Genomic DNA, 12895 nt, shown 5'->3' with positions numbered 1-12895 from the left:
TTTCTCTTTCCTCTTTTTTTTTTTGGTTTCTCTCTTCTTCTCTTTCTTTCTGGTAGGACTGACTCAGGAAGGGGTCTACAGGACTGTGGGCAGCAATATTCAAGTACAAAAACTTCTGAATGCCTTCTTTGGTGAGGAAATGGCCAAAAAAACATCTGCTGTGTGTGTGTGTGTGTGTGTATGGGGGAAGACACACACACACACACACACACACACACTGTTTCTATTGAAAATCAATAAACCAAATAACACACTCACAATAAAATATACAAACATGCTTTATTTTTTTGTCAAGACGCTTGTTTTATGTGGATAATAAATTAAATGGGGATATAAAACTGAGTCCAACTTATCATGCTGTTTAATATCTGCAGTAAGCTTTGTGAACTTGCACTTTTTTTTAACACTGAGGAAACCAAAGCACAGATATACGTCCATGAGAGCGTCCTTGAGCTGTTACAAAATCCCTGACACATACTGAAAAACAACAACTGTCTGAGGAAGGCCGTTTATCTCTCTTTCTCTCTCTCTCTTTCTCTCTCTCTCTGTCTTAATCTGTCCTCCACTCTCTGCAGACCCAAAGTGTCCTGCTGATGTAGATTTAAATTCCAATGACATGGACATTAAGACCATCACTAGTGCTTTGAAATTCTATCTGCGGTGAGTTAAACACATTTTTTTATTATCTGCAATAATTACTTTTTTTGGTCATTTGATTTAATGTTGATTTGTGTACTGTACATTTACATATGTTTTCCCAGGAGTCTGTGTGAACCTCTGATGACCTACAGCCTGCATAGAGAACTGATCTTAGCAGCAAGTATGACAGCAAACGCATCCAGCCATACAAACCCACATTTCCATCCTTACACACAGATAGACCCACACTTTTATGTGTTTATATGTATTTTCCATCTCTTATGTGGGTCTGTCAAGTTCAACACAAGCATAGCTCTAAAAGAGGGGAAAACACAAGTCCAAGTGCACTGTTTGCTCTTTCAGCACTGTACTAAAAAACACAATACCCCACCTCAGTGATTCTCAACCATGGTTAAGTGAACTACAGTGTTTCATGGGGTACTTGCATTTAGATTACTTGGATTAAAAGATTTAGATTTTGCTTTGTTAACCCTATAAAACAAGTCTTCTATACAAGTCTTATATATTTACCGTAAATAACTCTCATAAAAATACATTAACAGTTTGGGGTCTAATTTTTTTATTTAGCAAGGATACATTAAATTGATCAAAACTGACAGCAAAGATATTTATAATATTACAAAAGATTTCTATTTCAATGCTGTTCTTTTGAACTTTATATTCATCAAAGTGTCCTGAAATAAAAATGATCCTGGTTGTCACAAAACAGTTATTTTACATTGTAATAATATTTCACAATATTATATTTTTTTATCAAATAAATGCAGCCTTGGTGAGCATAAGAGATTTCTTTCAGAAACATTAAAAAAAAAAACGTACCGACCCCAAACTTTTAATTGGTGTATGTGTGCTACTTTTTTCCAAAAGCGATTTTAATAACATTACTCTTTGTAAATGATATCCAGTTTAAAATGAGAAAAAAGAAGCTAGGATTGAACCAAAATGTTAACTTTAGTACAATACCAGTCTCTAGTGTCTTGGTATCAACACTAAATTGATACCTCAGGTCACAAATTAACAGCTTTATGAAATTAAACCAAGGTATCAAGAAACATTTTTTTTTCAATCAAATAGACAGAGAAATGTCTGGAAAACGTAGTAAACTTCATAATATTACTTTGCAGTAGTAATGTAAGCTATTTGTCTTCCAATCACAATTAAGTATAATTCTGAACTATGAACCGAAGCAAGTCATTGCGGTATTAACGAGTCCCCTACTGTTTCTATTCCACAATGAATAAAATGATGAATTTAGCCTGGGTAAACTGCACCTTATTTCTGCATTTAGACTTAAGTTGTCTGTAGTCTTAGAGAAAATCCATGTCTCAGTCCCAGAGTGCCCGTTGAGTGCCAGTGCTCACGCTGCTGTGGTCAAGCATGCGATTGGCCCAGTAAAAGGCATTTTCAATACTGACTTTAAATGGATGTATTTTTAAAAGAAAATCATAAGACCACTTTCACTGGTCTTGTGCTGACAGATGAATCTTTCATAATGTTTTACACTTCATGTCATTGCCCAAACTGGCCTGCACTGCCTCTACGGTACTAGTTATGTATAGTCTTTCCTTTTATCTAAAATAATAAGCCTCTTAAGGTCATGCTTTACAGTGATTTTACAATGGTGAGGTATGTTAGTAGGTCTAAAACCCTCTTAATCATGGTAAAATGCATAGCTTTGTGTCCAAATGAGCGAGTGTGCTTCCAGCTTTAAACGTTTTCAACAAGTTGTTTTGAAAGTGCGGTATTGTAATCCTACACATAATAAGATTAGAATCCATTAAAGCTCTTTTGATTATTATAGCTTGCATGGATACTTGCACTCAGATTACTCACAACTAAACAAACGCAGCAGAGCAGAGGAAAGGGGTACACCTGCTGAGGGATTAATGGCTCACTTTAATAGTCTTTACTCGCTTGGCCCAAGTGACTTCCCAGTCTGTTGTGTTGTAGGATTTCTTCTATTTTTATATATATCAAAGATGTTGAGAGGATTTATTCAAATCTTTCAAAGATGCTACATTGTCTCTTGAAACAGCTGTACAGAGTTCACAAGTATAGGTGTTTGCTTTGCGCTCTATAAAGTAAGCTTTGTTACGGTTCGCCACGGGCAGTGTTTTCAGATAAAGCTGTGTTTATCCCACATTTCACAATAAATGTGTCTGTACTGATCCTTTTAGGATTTTACAAATTATCTTTGGACAAGTTGAAAGACGTTCAGCAAACTGCCGTTAAGATAACTGCAGGAAGAAAATAAACAAACATTTCTAGAAACCACTAGCTTGCTAACAATCAAACAGCTCTATTAGTCTTAGGGTAGACAGAGAAGTGCACTGACATGTACTGTCTGCTTCGTTCTGCCTTTACGCTGTATTCTTCAAAGTCTTTTCAGTTGTAATGGGAGTCATGGCATTGAAATTCAGCATGAACCACTTTTCATGGGTGGGACTCAACACAAACTGTGGCACAATGATTATGTAAATGTGGGAATATGTGTATCATGTCCATCTATAGTGTGTGTGTGTGTGTGTGTGTGTGTGTGTGTGTGTGATTATTCTCCACATTTTTTTCCTCAGAAAATGAGAATCTGGACTATCGGTTAGGGGCAGTTCACTCGCTTGTTTACAAACTCCCAGAGCGGAACAGAGAGATGCTGGAACTGCTAATCAAACACCTGGTCAGGTAACACAGACACACGCGCATGCATGCGTGCACACAGACCTGCTAATGCTCTCTCACACACACACACACACACACACACACACACACACACACACACACACACACACACACACACACACACACACACACACACACACACACACACAGACACACACACACACACACACACACACACACACACACACACACACACAGAATGTGATTTTTCTAAGTGATACGCAGTTTGCTCGGGTGTACCTTTATAATTATATATTTGAGTTGTGGTTAATATGAATTGTGTTCTGACAAATCTGACAATAAGTCACCTGATCTAAGTCACCTGATCTATAGGTCCATGCCTCATTTTGTGTGTGTGTGTGTGTGTGTGTGTGTGTGTGTGTGTGTGTGTGTGTGTGTGTGTGTGTGTGCGTGTGCGTGTGCGTGTGCGTGTGCGTGTGCGTGTGCGTGTGCGTGTGCGTGTGCGTGTGCGTGTGCGTGTGCGTGCGTGTGCGTGCGCGTGCGTGTGCGTGCGTGTGCGTGTGTGTGCGTGTGTGTGTGTGTGTGTGTGTGTGCGCGCGCGTGTGTGTGTGTGTGTGTGTGTGTGTAAAATATTTTGAGTAAAGCAAACATATTCACATACAGTAGCTTGAACTTTAAATGAAACAAGCTCATATACTAAATATAAATGAAAGTAATATTATATTAATAATGTGTACATTTAGTTAAACCTGCAAATAATTAAGTTGCAGTCAAGCATGGATCAGCACATTATATACACAGTTTCTTTTAGTATTTCAGTAGTGTGTGTTTGTATACATACGTATATATCGGTCAGTAAGATCTTTTAAAATGATTTTGAAAATAAGTCTCTTATGCTTACTAAGGCTACAGTGATCAAAAATACAGTAAAACCTGTAATTTTGTGAAATATTAGTACAGTTTAAAATGACTGTTTTCAACTTTGATGCATTTAAAATGTAATTTATTCCTGTGATGGCAAAGCTGAATTTTCAGCATCATTACCCCAACCTTCAGTGTCATATGATCCTTCAGAAATCACTCTAATATGCTGATTTGCTGCTGAATAAACATTTATTTTATTGTTATCAGTATTGAAAAGAGTTGTGGTACATTATATATATATATATGTGTGTGTGTGTGTGTATGCATGTGCCAGATGTGCTGTTGAATAATGTTTATACATTTCTAAAAACAAAGTGCTGAAAAACAGTGACATACAATCCATACTACATATGTCGTAATTTGTTTTTGCAAATCTTCAATCTATGAATTCTTGAAAAAAAGAAAAATTCTGCAGTCAGCCAGCTTGAAAACAATATATTGATAATAGGTGTAAATCAGCAGAATTCAAAACAACTACAAAACAAAGTAAACCAAATGAACACACTGTATAACAAATGTATAATCTAGTAACAACACCACTCTGGTCCAATAAGGAAAGACTTCCCAAAACACTCTCACTCTTGGCCCTGGGCTGGGGGCTTATTATAATAGTTTTATCCAAAGCAGTACAGTACTTCTCACAGGGACAATCCCAAAGCTCACTACATTATCTCTGTTGTTTTTCTAGTGTTTGTAGCCAAAGCAGTGAAAATCTGATGACTGTGTCAAATATGGGTGTAATATTTGGCCCCACTCTCATGAGAGCAGAGGTGGAGACAGTGGCTGCCATGTTGGATATTAAGTTTCAGAACATCGTCATGGAGATCCTTATTGAAGACTACAGCAAGGTCAGACATGCCCTTTTCCAACTGATCAGGGGACAGTTAATCTGTCTATCTATTATTATACAAGCTAAATGCTCAGACAGAAAACAGGTTTCCATTGAGAACTGCTATATTTGCACTCTAAAATATTTTGAAATCAAAACAAATGCTGTGTGATTCATAAGAGTAAACAATATTTTGTCACCTTTTCAGTGGCCCTGATAGTTTAATGCTGTTAATGTCAATGTCATATTGTTTTGTAATTACTGCCGTCTCTGATGTTCTCAGATCTTTAAGGGTCCTCCTGAAGAAACCACACCGCCTCCTATCCCACCTCCAAGGGTGACGCCAAGGAAACGGCAGCCAATCACGATCTCAAAACGCCCACCCCGTCTCTACCCCGTCCTTCAGCCTCCAGTTTTTGAGCGTAAATAGCCTTCAACATCCTAGCCATCATCATCATCATCATCATCATCATCGGCGTCATCATCTCATCCTTATATAATGCTTTTTTTTTGCCTTATCAGTGAATTATTATGAATTTGAATTATATTTGCCTTTATCTTTAAGGATTTTAGAATAGAAGAAAACTGATTTCTTTTCTGCTGATTGGATTTTTTTTTAAAGAAAAGATTACTTTTTTTTATAAAGATCTATATATCTCAGATAAGATATATTATGTTTTAGATCTATATCTATATATTGTGTGTTTTTTTTTTCTCTGGCTCAATATTTTTCTTTCAATTAATTTTTTCAGCTTTCAGTCTTTTTGCTTTTACCTTTTTTGCTAAGCCTGTTCTTGTACTGCAAGCTTAAATACAATACACACACCTAAACACACCTAGAAGGGACCTCAGTCTCAATCTGTTTCTCCTTAAGTGATTTTCTCTAAATTAAGAAAATACAACCAAATCTCCCCAATCTTTCTGTCACACACACTCCTTATGTGCCAGTTTAGAAGTCCCTCCATACACATTGTGACTTGTATGATTAAATCTGCAGGATCTCATGGCGCGTGTATGTGTGTCTGCCTTGATAAGTGTTCGTTCTCTGACATGTTGTCCTCCCCTCATTGTTGGCCGTGTTATGCAGTGTTTAACAACAGTCAAGCTAATAGTACACTCACTAGAGCATGACTACCAAACGACTACCTGCCCTTCTGCAGCAAAGGTGTGTGCGTGCATCAGCGCCTATGGGTCTGTGAGTGTGTGCAGGAGTGCGTGTGTACAAGTGTTGGTATGCCATCGTGTGTGTCCTATGAGAGCTACCCAGTGTGTCTGAGAGCTAATGCCTGCATGTGTTTACGAGTCTCTCTCAATCTGTTTTCGATTGGCTTTTGGACCTCTTTTCCTCTAATAAGCTGTTTTTATTATTAACATCTGAGCTTTTTTTTTCTCTCCCTCTTGATCAAAAACGAATGTGTGCATTAATCCATTAATATGATTCTCTGGCTCATTTGTATATTCATGAGATTTGGCTTATTAAAGCATGTTGGAAATTTGCTTTGTCTGATCAGTGGAATATTTTTTTTCCCCCTTCTGTTGTATTTTTCAATCAAATCATTAATCTGAGTAGATCATAACTGTTTCCTGCTTGTTTCCTGTTTGCTGAATTTGCTGGTGGTGGGATATGTTGGTGCATGTGAGCAACAAGCCACCTGTTAAGTTTCAGTGAATCTTGGATCGTGATGGTCTGTAAACTTGGCCCTGTGTGTGTGTGTGTGTGTGTGTGTGTGTGTGTGTGTGTGTGTGTGTGTGTGTGTGTGTGTGTGTGTGTGTGTGTGTGTGTGTGTGTGTGTGTGTGTGTGTGTGTGTGTGTGTGTGTGTGTGTGTGTGTGTGTGTGTGTGTGTGTGTTTGTGGAGAATACAGATACAGTCATGGAGTATTAGGACCAACTGTGAATTTGCGGACCCCTGCCAGAATGCGCATGTGTTTGTGAATAAGTTTTTATGCAAATGTGTCCATGTCCAGTTTGGCTAACTCACACACAGCTGGTTGTTTTGACTGATGCTGTTCACACACACAGCTGTTTTACAATCATGTCCTTGGTTCTCACATGGCCATAGCAACCTTTGTTATGAGCCAAGTTCATCTGCACACTAAACTGGAGTCAAACCAGATCGTAAATCAGTTTGAGTTTCATTCATGCCTTTAATTATTTTTCTTTTATTTTACATTTTTAACTAAGTAAAGTCTATAAAAGCACTTTCCCCTGCATAAAAATGTTTGTGTGAAAGAAACACTGGTGTAAATGCCTGCGGTGAACAGAAATCCTTTTCATAGTTTATCTGAAATGAAAGATACACTAAAAACACTTAGCTTTTACCGTTTTGAGGGTATAATGCTAATTCCAGACATAAGAAAATGACATTTCTTTATAAAGAGATCGGAAGAAAAAAAAACATCAGGCTTTTCTAAGGATAAAAATCCAGCCTGGCAGAGATGGACTTTGACCAGGTGGCTTGAGCTGATAACAATCAGTGTGTTTGGGTTAAACATTTCATGGCTTCTTCAGACACATTTTCCTTTAGTTTTAAAACTTCCATTATGTTCCGGTTGTGTTGAAGCTATTGGAATGAAATGACTCACTTTGAGTAATTTGATTTGGACTTGTTCAGTCTTTATTGGCTTGTATTTCTCGTATTGTGGAAATACAAGAGGACAGGGCGTCTGTCGAGCTGTTCTCTTTATTTATTTATCTGAACTATCACAACCTCCCTTTTTTAAGCCCAAACTACAAGAACAGGAAATTTTAAGTTTTAACGACACCCCTGATACAATCTCCCCTCAGGGGAATGTTCAGGCCTAAACTGTTGCAATCGTGCTTCTGACCCACCAGACGTTTAGTACTGCTTTATCTAAACTGCCTGCATTGACTGACTCTGTGCTTCGCAGGGCAAGAGCAAAACGGCGCCACCCACAATGATGGCGAACCTGAGGGAGAAACCGGACTCACCAGTCCGGTTCCTCATCAAAGAACAAAATTGGCACCTCCTTCCATATGTCCTCCATCCATCCCGCTCTCCTCTCCGACACCTCGGAAGCCTGTTAACCCCAGACCTGCTCTCCGGCCCTTGGATTCTGATGTTGGCAGGCTTGAAGTTAGGATACAGGATGGTCAGAGGTCAGACACCATGGTGACGACCAATGGGGAATCAGGAGGGACAGTGAACCGCGCTCAGTCTTTCCAAGGAAGCAGGCCAGAACTAAAAAGAACAACTGGTAAACAAGACATTTAAAAACATTTAAATGATCTAACTATTCACCATCCTGTGTGACATGAATGAAGGCCAAAATCTGATCCTTTTTTACCTGTCTATTCAAAAACACATTAGAAATGCAATTCATATATACATTGACTTGAATACACGTCCTCACAATCTATATTAAATTAAACTTTTACTATAATAAAATTCCTTTTGATATTCTTGAGGGGCCCTAAAGTAAAAAATGTCAGTGTGATACAACTGTCATGATATTATAAAAAAGAAGTCTCATTAAAAAAGTGACTTTTTTTTAAAAAAAAACAAAGAAACTTATTAATTAAAAGTGTATTTATTTGGCATAATCTTATATTTTTATTTCTTATATATATATATATATATATATATATATATATATACACACAAAACTGCTTCCCTGATTAAATTTTTTTTTTAAATCTTTAGTCTGCCATATCAGTCATTTGGACTAACATTCAGAAAAAAAAAACATTAAACAGGGAATGTTTCATAAAACACTTGGAAATTATATCAAATGTAATGATATCACAGTCTGGCATGAAGTATGAATAATCAACATAGTACATGAAGCAGGATGGCAATCCCTTGAGATCTACAGTAAGCAGAACAGATACTTACTATAATCATGCTCCAATGAGTCAGTCCATTAAAATGGTTGTAACAGGTGTGTGTGTGTGTGTGTGTAACAGGAGAGGCTCAGGGGCTGAAAGGACGATCTTTCTCAGAGAAGAGTTCCATCTGCCGGCCACCCACTCGACCACCAGATCCACCCTCCCGTCTCCTCAATAAAACTCTAAATGAAGACACTCCAGCTTCATAGTAAGTACACATCAATTCACCATAAACCTTACTTCACTGTAATGCTACTGCTGATTAAATCAGATTCTCAGTGGTATTTTTTTTTTGTTGTTGCTGAAACTCCAAGTTCATTTTTGTAACATGATTTTTTTTGTTCTTTTTTAAAATAAACATTAACAGAAAGCTGAAATGCGTTGCATAGCACAGTGAGTGAATCCCGTGCAGCAATGACGATATTAAGTCTTTTTTGGGTGAAGGATAAATCAACTTTGCTCTCTGCTCAGGTGTGATCTTGGCACATTCATCCAGGCAGATTTGCTCCAGATTGTTCTGGTTATTTGGTCGACACTGTACCAGGCAATTTTCAAGTAGCAGCACAGATTCTCAGTTGGATTGAGTTCAGAACTTTGATTGTGCCATTATGAGATCTGTTTGTGTTCTTGTGACACTGCAATGTTAATTTAGCCTTGTGTCTGGAATCACTGACCTTCTGAAGGATGAACTTTCGGAAACACTTTATTTTGATGGTCACTTTTGAACAATCTGTTGACTATAAGTTACTTAAGCAACTATCTATCTGTCGATAGAGTATAAGTAGGCTCTCTGCTTAATATCTTAATACCTAACTCTTTATTGTGATGCCTGCCAACAGACTATAAGTAACTTGCAACTACATGTCAACTTATTTTAACCCTAACCCTACCAGTCTACTAATACTCTACTAACTATCTAATGACAGTTAGTAGACATATAGGAGCAACATTACTTATAGTCAACAGAATGTGTTAAAGGGACCATCAAAATAAAGTGAAACCGAACTTTCTCCCAAACGTTGGCCTTTTGGCAGACTAAAACAGGTTCTCCTACAGAAGGTTCTCCTATCATATTTTTAGGTCAGTATTGTATATTTAATTGGATGTTTATTTCCTATATTTTTTGCATAAATAATACATAATTTATTAACACTTTTAATGTAATCTTTAGCTAATTTTTAAATGAATATAATTTTTTTTCATGCTGTATAACATTGTAACATTTAAAGTGATTTTTTAGACAAAATAGTAAAAAGAATGAATAATGATGCAAAAAAAGTATTATATATATATAAATATATATATATATATATATATATATATATATATATTTTTTTTTTTTTTAAATTTTATTTATTTATTTATTTATATAGCCAAATATTGCAATAATGATATGAAAGTTCAACAAACATTTAACATCTGTTATTGTTGCTGTTTAGGTATATCAAGACAAAGAAGAAAAAGGCATAAAAGTACATAGATATGGCAGCTCTCAGGGTGAAACGGGTGTGCAAAAACTACAAACTAGGAAGTCTTTGTCTTCAAACTAAGTCCTGTTTTGCCCAAGCTTTCCTGCTAACAGAAAGAGTAACTCAGACTTCTTTCAGTTAAGCCAAACGTGAACTGAGTGAAAAAGAACCCAGTTCTCTTGGCATTTACATTATACCTGAACTTAAGTTGGACTATGTGAGAGGATCTCCGTCCACTTTTTATTCATAGTTATTTTTAGTATACCAACTTATATATTATCTCATTGTAACATAATACTGATTTATTGTTATCATATTGAATATTGAAATTATGGTGTACTTGCAGTGTACATTCCTAAAAAGTACTGGGTAATATAAGGTAACTACATGGGTTAAGGTTAGCGGTAGGTTCAGGGTTTAGTACCTAGTTATTACCAAGTTAGTGTCATTACTACAATAAGCGCATAGAATGTAAATGGGGAACAGGACTGTAAATTAAAGTGCTCCGAAATTATGAAATGCAGTAGTTATATTTCAAGCCTGTTTGGAGGATAAGTTTATGTGCGGATTGCAATAGTTTTTCACTCTGTCGAAATGCTGTAAACTCTCTACATTTCTTAATTATTATTTTATATATTAAGTTCAATTTTAGCCTTTAATAATTAGACTAATTTGTATTGCAAGTTTGGTTCTATCGCAATTAATGTTGCAGCCCTATATTGCAGTACCTTTCTGGATTTTGTACCACCCATCCTTCTGTTCCCTTTCAGTCGCTCACGTTCGACGTAACGTCGACGTGATGACGTAATTGGGATCGCCTTGAGAGACCAATCTACTTCGAGAGTATTAAAACGAGTCAATGCACATTGGCATGCGATAATTGCATCAGCTGCTCTGCTTGCAGCACAAGCATATAATGAGCAGGTGCGTCGCATATTGTCTTTTGCTTTGGAGCCAAACGGTTCTACTGTTCCTGCTCTACAATCTTCTGACAGTGTTAAACTTCAAAAGAAGAAAACGAGTCTGCTCTTCAGGAGAACGCCTCTTGAAAGCAGGTGTTGGTGATACAGCGCAGACAGCGCTGGCCGCGATCTCACAGAGAGCCGGCAAAACAGCTCCTCCTTCTCAGTCTGGAGCCACCCCAGTGACATTCCATGTTGCACTACCCTCCGGCCAGTCCATATGTGTATTCTCCACATGTTACCTCCCTTCAGGCAGGATGTGGTTTCCGCTGCGTCTCTCTCCCCTGGAAAGGCACGCTTTCCCAGTGTTATCCAAGAGTTCCACTGTGTGGGTTATAACAGAACAGCAGTTTGAACTTCCTCTACGCAGGCCTTCCGCCCCAGCCAGTTGGGGGTCTGAGAGTCTTGCGTAGGACGCTGGATGTGGCAGCAACCGAGGCGTTTTCCATGGGATCCCAATTACGTCGTCACGCCGATGTTACGTTCGAACGTGAGTGACTGAAAGGGAACGTCTCGGATACTAATGTAACCCTTGTTCCCTGAAGGAGGGAAAGGGAGACGTAACGTCTCGTCGCCACGGTTGCTGACCATCGCTGTACAGCCGAACACGTCTCTGCTCCTCAGCGTAAAACAATATGCAACGCACCTTCTGCTCATTATATGCTCGATCTGCAAGCAGAGCAGCTGATGCAATTGTCGCATGCCAATGTGCATTGGCTCGTTTTAATAGTCTCGAAGTAAATTGGTCTCTCAAGGCAATCAATCACGTGGACGTTACGTCTCCCGTTCCCTCCTTCAGGGAACGAGGGTTACATTAGTAAAGCCTGGTTCACACGGGACGATTTTAAAATTGTCGGCCGATTTTACAAACCTTAGAGACCCCACACACGGCGATAAAAAATCAAGGGTCTAACAGTTTTGGTCGTACTGTGTGTGGTGCGCAGCCACATGGCAAAATCAACACATCACACACAAACTGATTGACTCCCGAGCATTCCCAGGTCAGACGGAAAATCTCGCAAAATCGCTCGAGATCAAACGTGACTTCAGAGTTAACAATCATGGCGGACGAAGAGGATGCAGTGGCGATAGTTTGTAGTTTGTTTTTAACCGAATCCATCTCCGACGTCCACCGGATTTTCTGGTTTGTTATGCCGCCGGCTGTTTTTGATTTTGTTCCCCGGTGCATCCTCTGCGCCTTGTCACCTCGCTTTCTGATTGGCTACGCGCCACACTCCACAGGCTGCGTGCTCGTTTGTCCCCGAGGGGCACCACACACGAGGAGAAATCGGGCCAAAAAAATCCAGCATGTTGGATATCCCCGATTTGAGATCGGAGCGTTCCCGACGCCCTTCCGAGCAGACGAGAGCAGTCTTAACACACCACACATGGAAGGAATATCTGATCAGATTATTTTACGATAATCGGAGCATCCTTAAGATTGTCGGAAGGGGTAAATCGGGGCTAAAAGCGGCCTAATTATCCTGCCGTGTGAACCAGGCTTTACCGAGATGTTTTTATGAATATGTCCAATTCCTACCGATGAAGAGAAGCCCTGTATCTTTC

The 12895-nt window shown here is 38.5% G+C and overlaps 1 protein-coding gene across 1 annotated transcript in view; it reads left to right on the top strand.

The window, feature by feature from the left end:
* Positions 1 to 12895, top strand: part of ophn1 (oligophrenin 1) — a 41007-nt gene that overhangs the window by 16767 nt on the left and 11345 nt on the right. The window contains exons 14-21 of the mRNA XM_077231104.1: positions 57 to 131; positions 576 to 660; positions 762 to 820; positions 3234 to 3339; positions 4910 to 5069; positions 5334 to 5472; positions 7941 to 8267; positions 8977 to 9106. Of these exons, the coding sequence (XP_077087219.1) occupies positions 57 to 131; positions 576 to 660; positions 762 to 820; positions 3234 to 3339; positions 4910 to 5069; positions 5334 to 5472; positions 7941 to 8267; positions 8977 to 9106 (1081 nt within the window). The remainder of the gene's footprint in view (positions 1 to 56; positions 132 to 575; positions 661 to 761; positions 821 to 3233; positions 3340 to 4909; positions 5070 to 5333; positions 5473 to 7940; positions 8268 to 8976; positions 9107 to 12895) is intronic.

Source organism: Siphateles boraxobius, unplaced genomic scaffold (genome assembly GCF_051911475.1).
Source record: "Siphateles boraxobius isolate OS27281-9 unplaced genomic scaffold, OSU_SipBor_1 16, whole genome shotgun sequence".
In the NCBI taxonomy this organism is placed as follows: Eukaryota; Metazoa; Chordata; class Actinopteri; order Cypriniformes; family Leuciscidae; genus Siphateles; species Siphateles boraxobius.
This window is presented reverse-complemented; position numbering and strand designations above follow the sequence as displayed.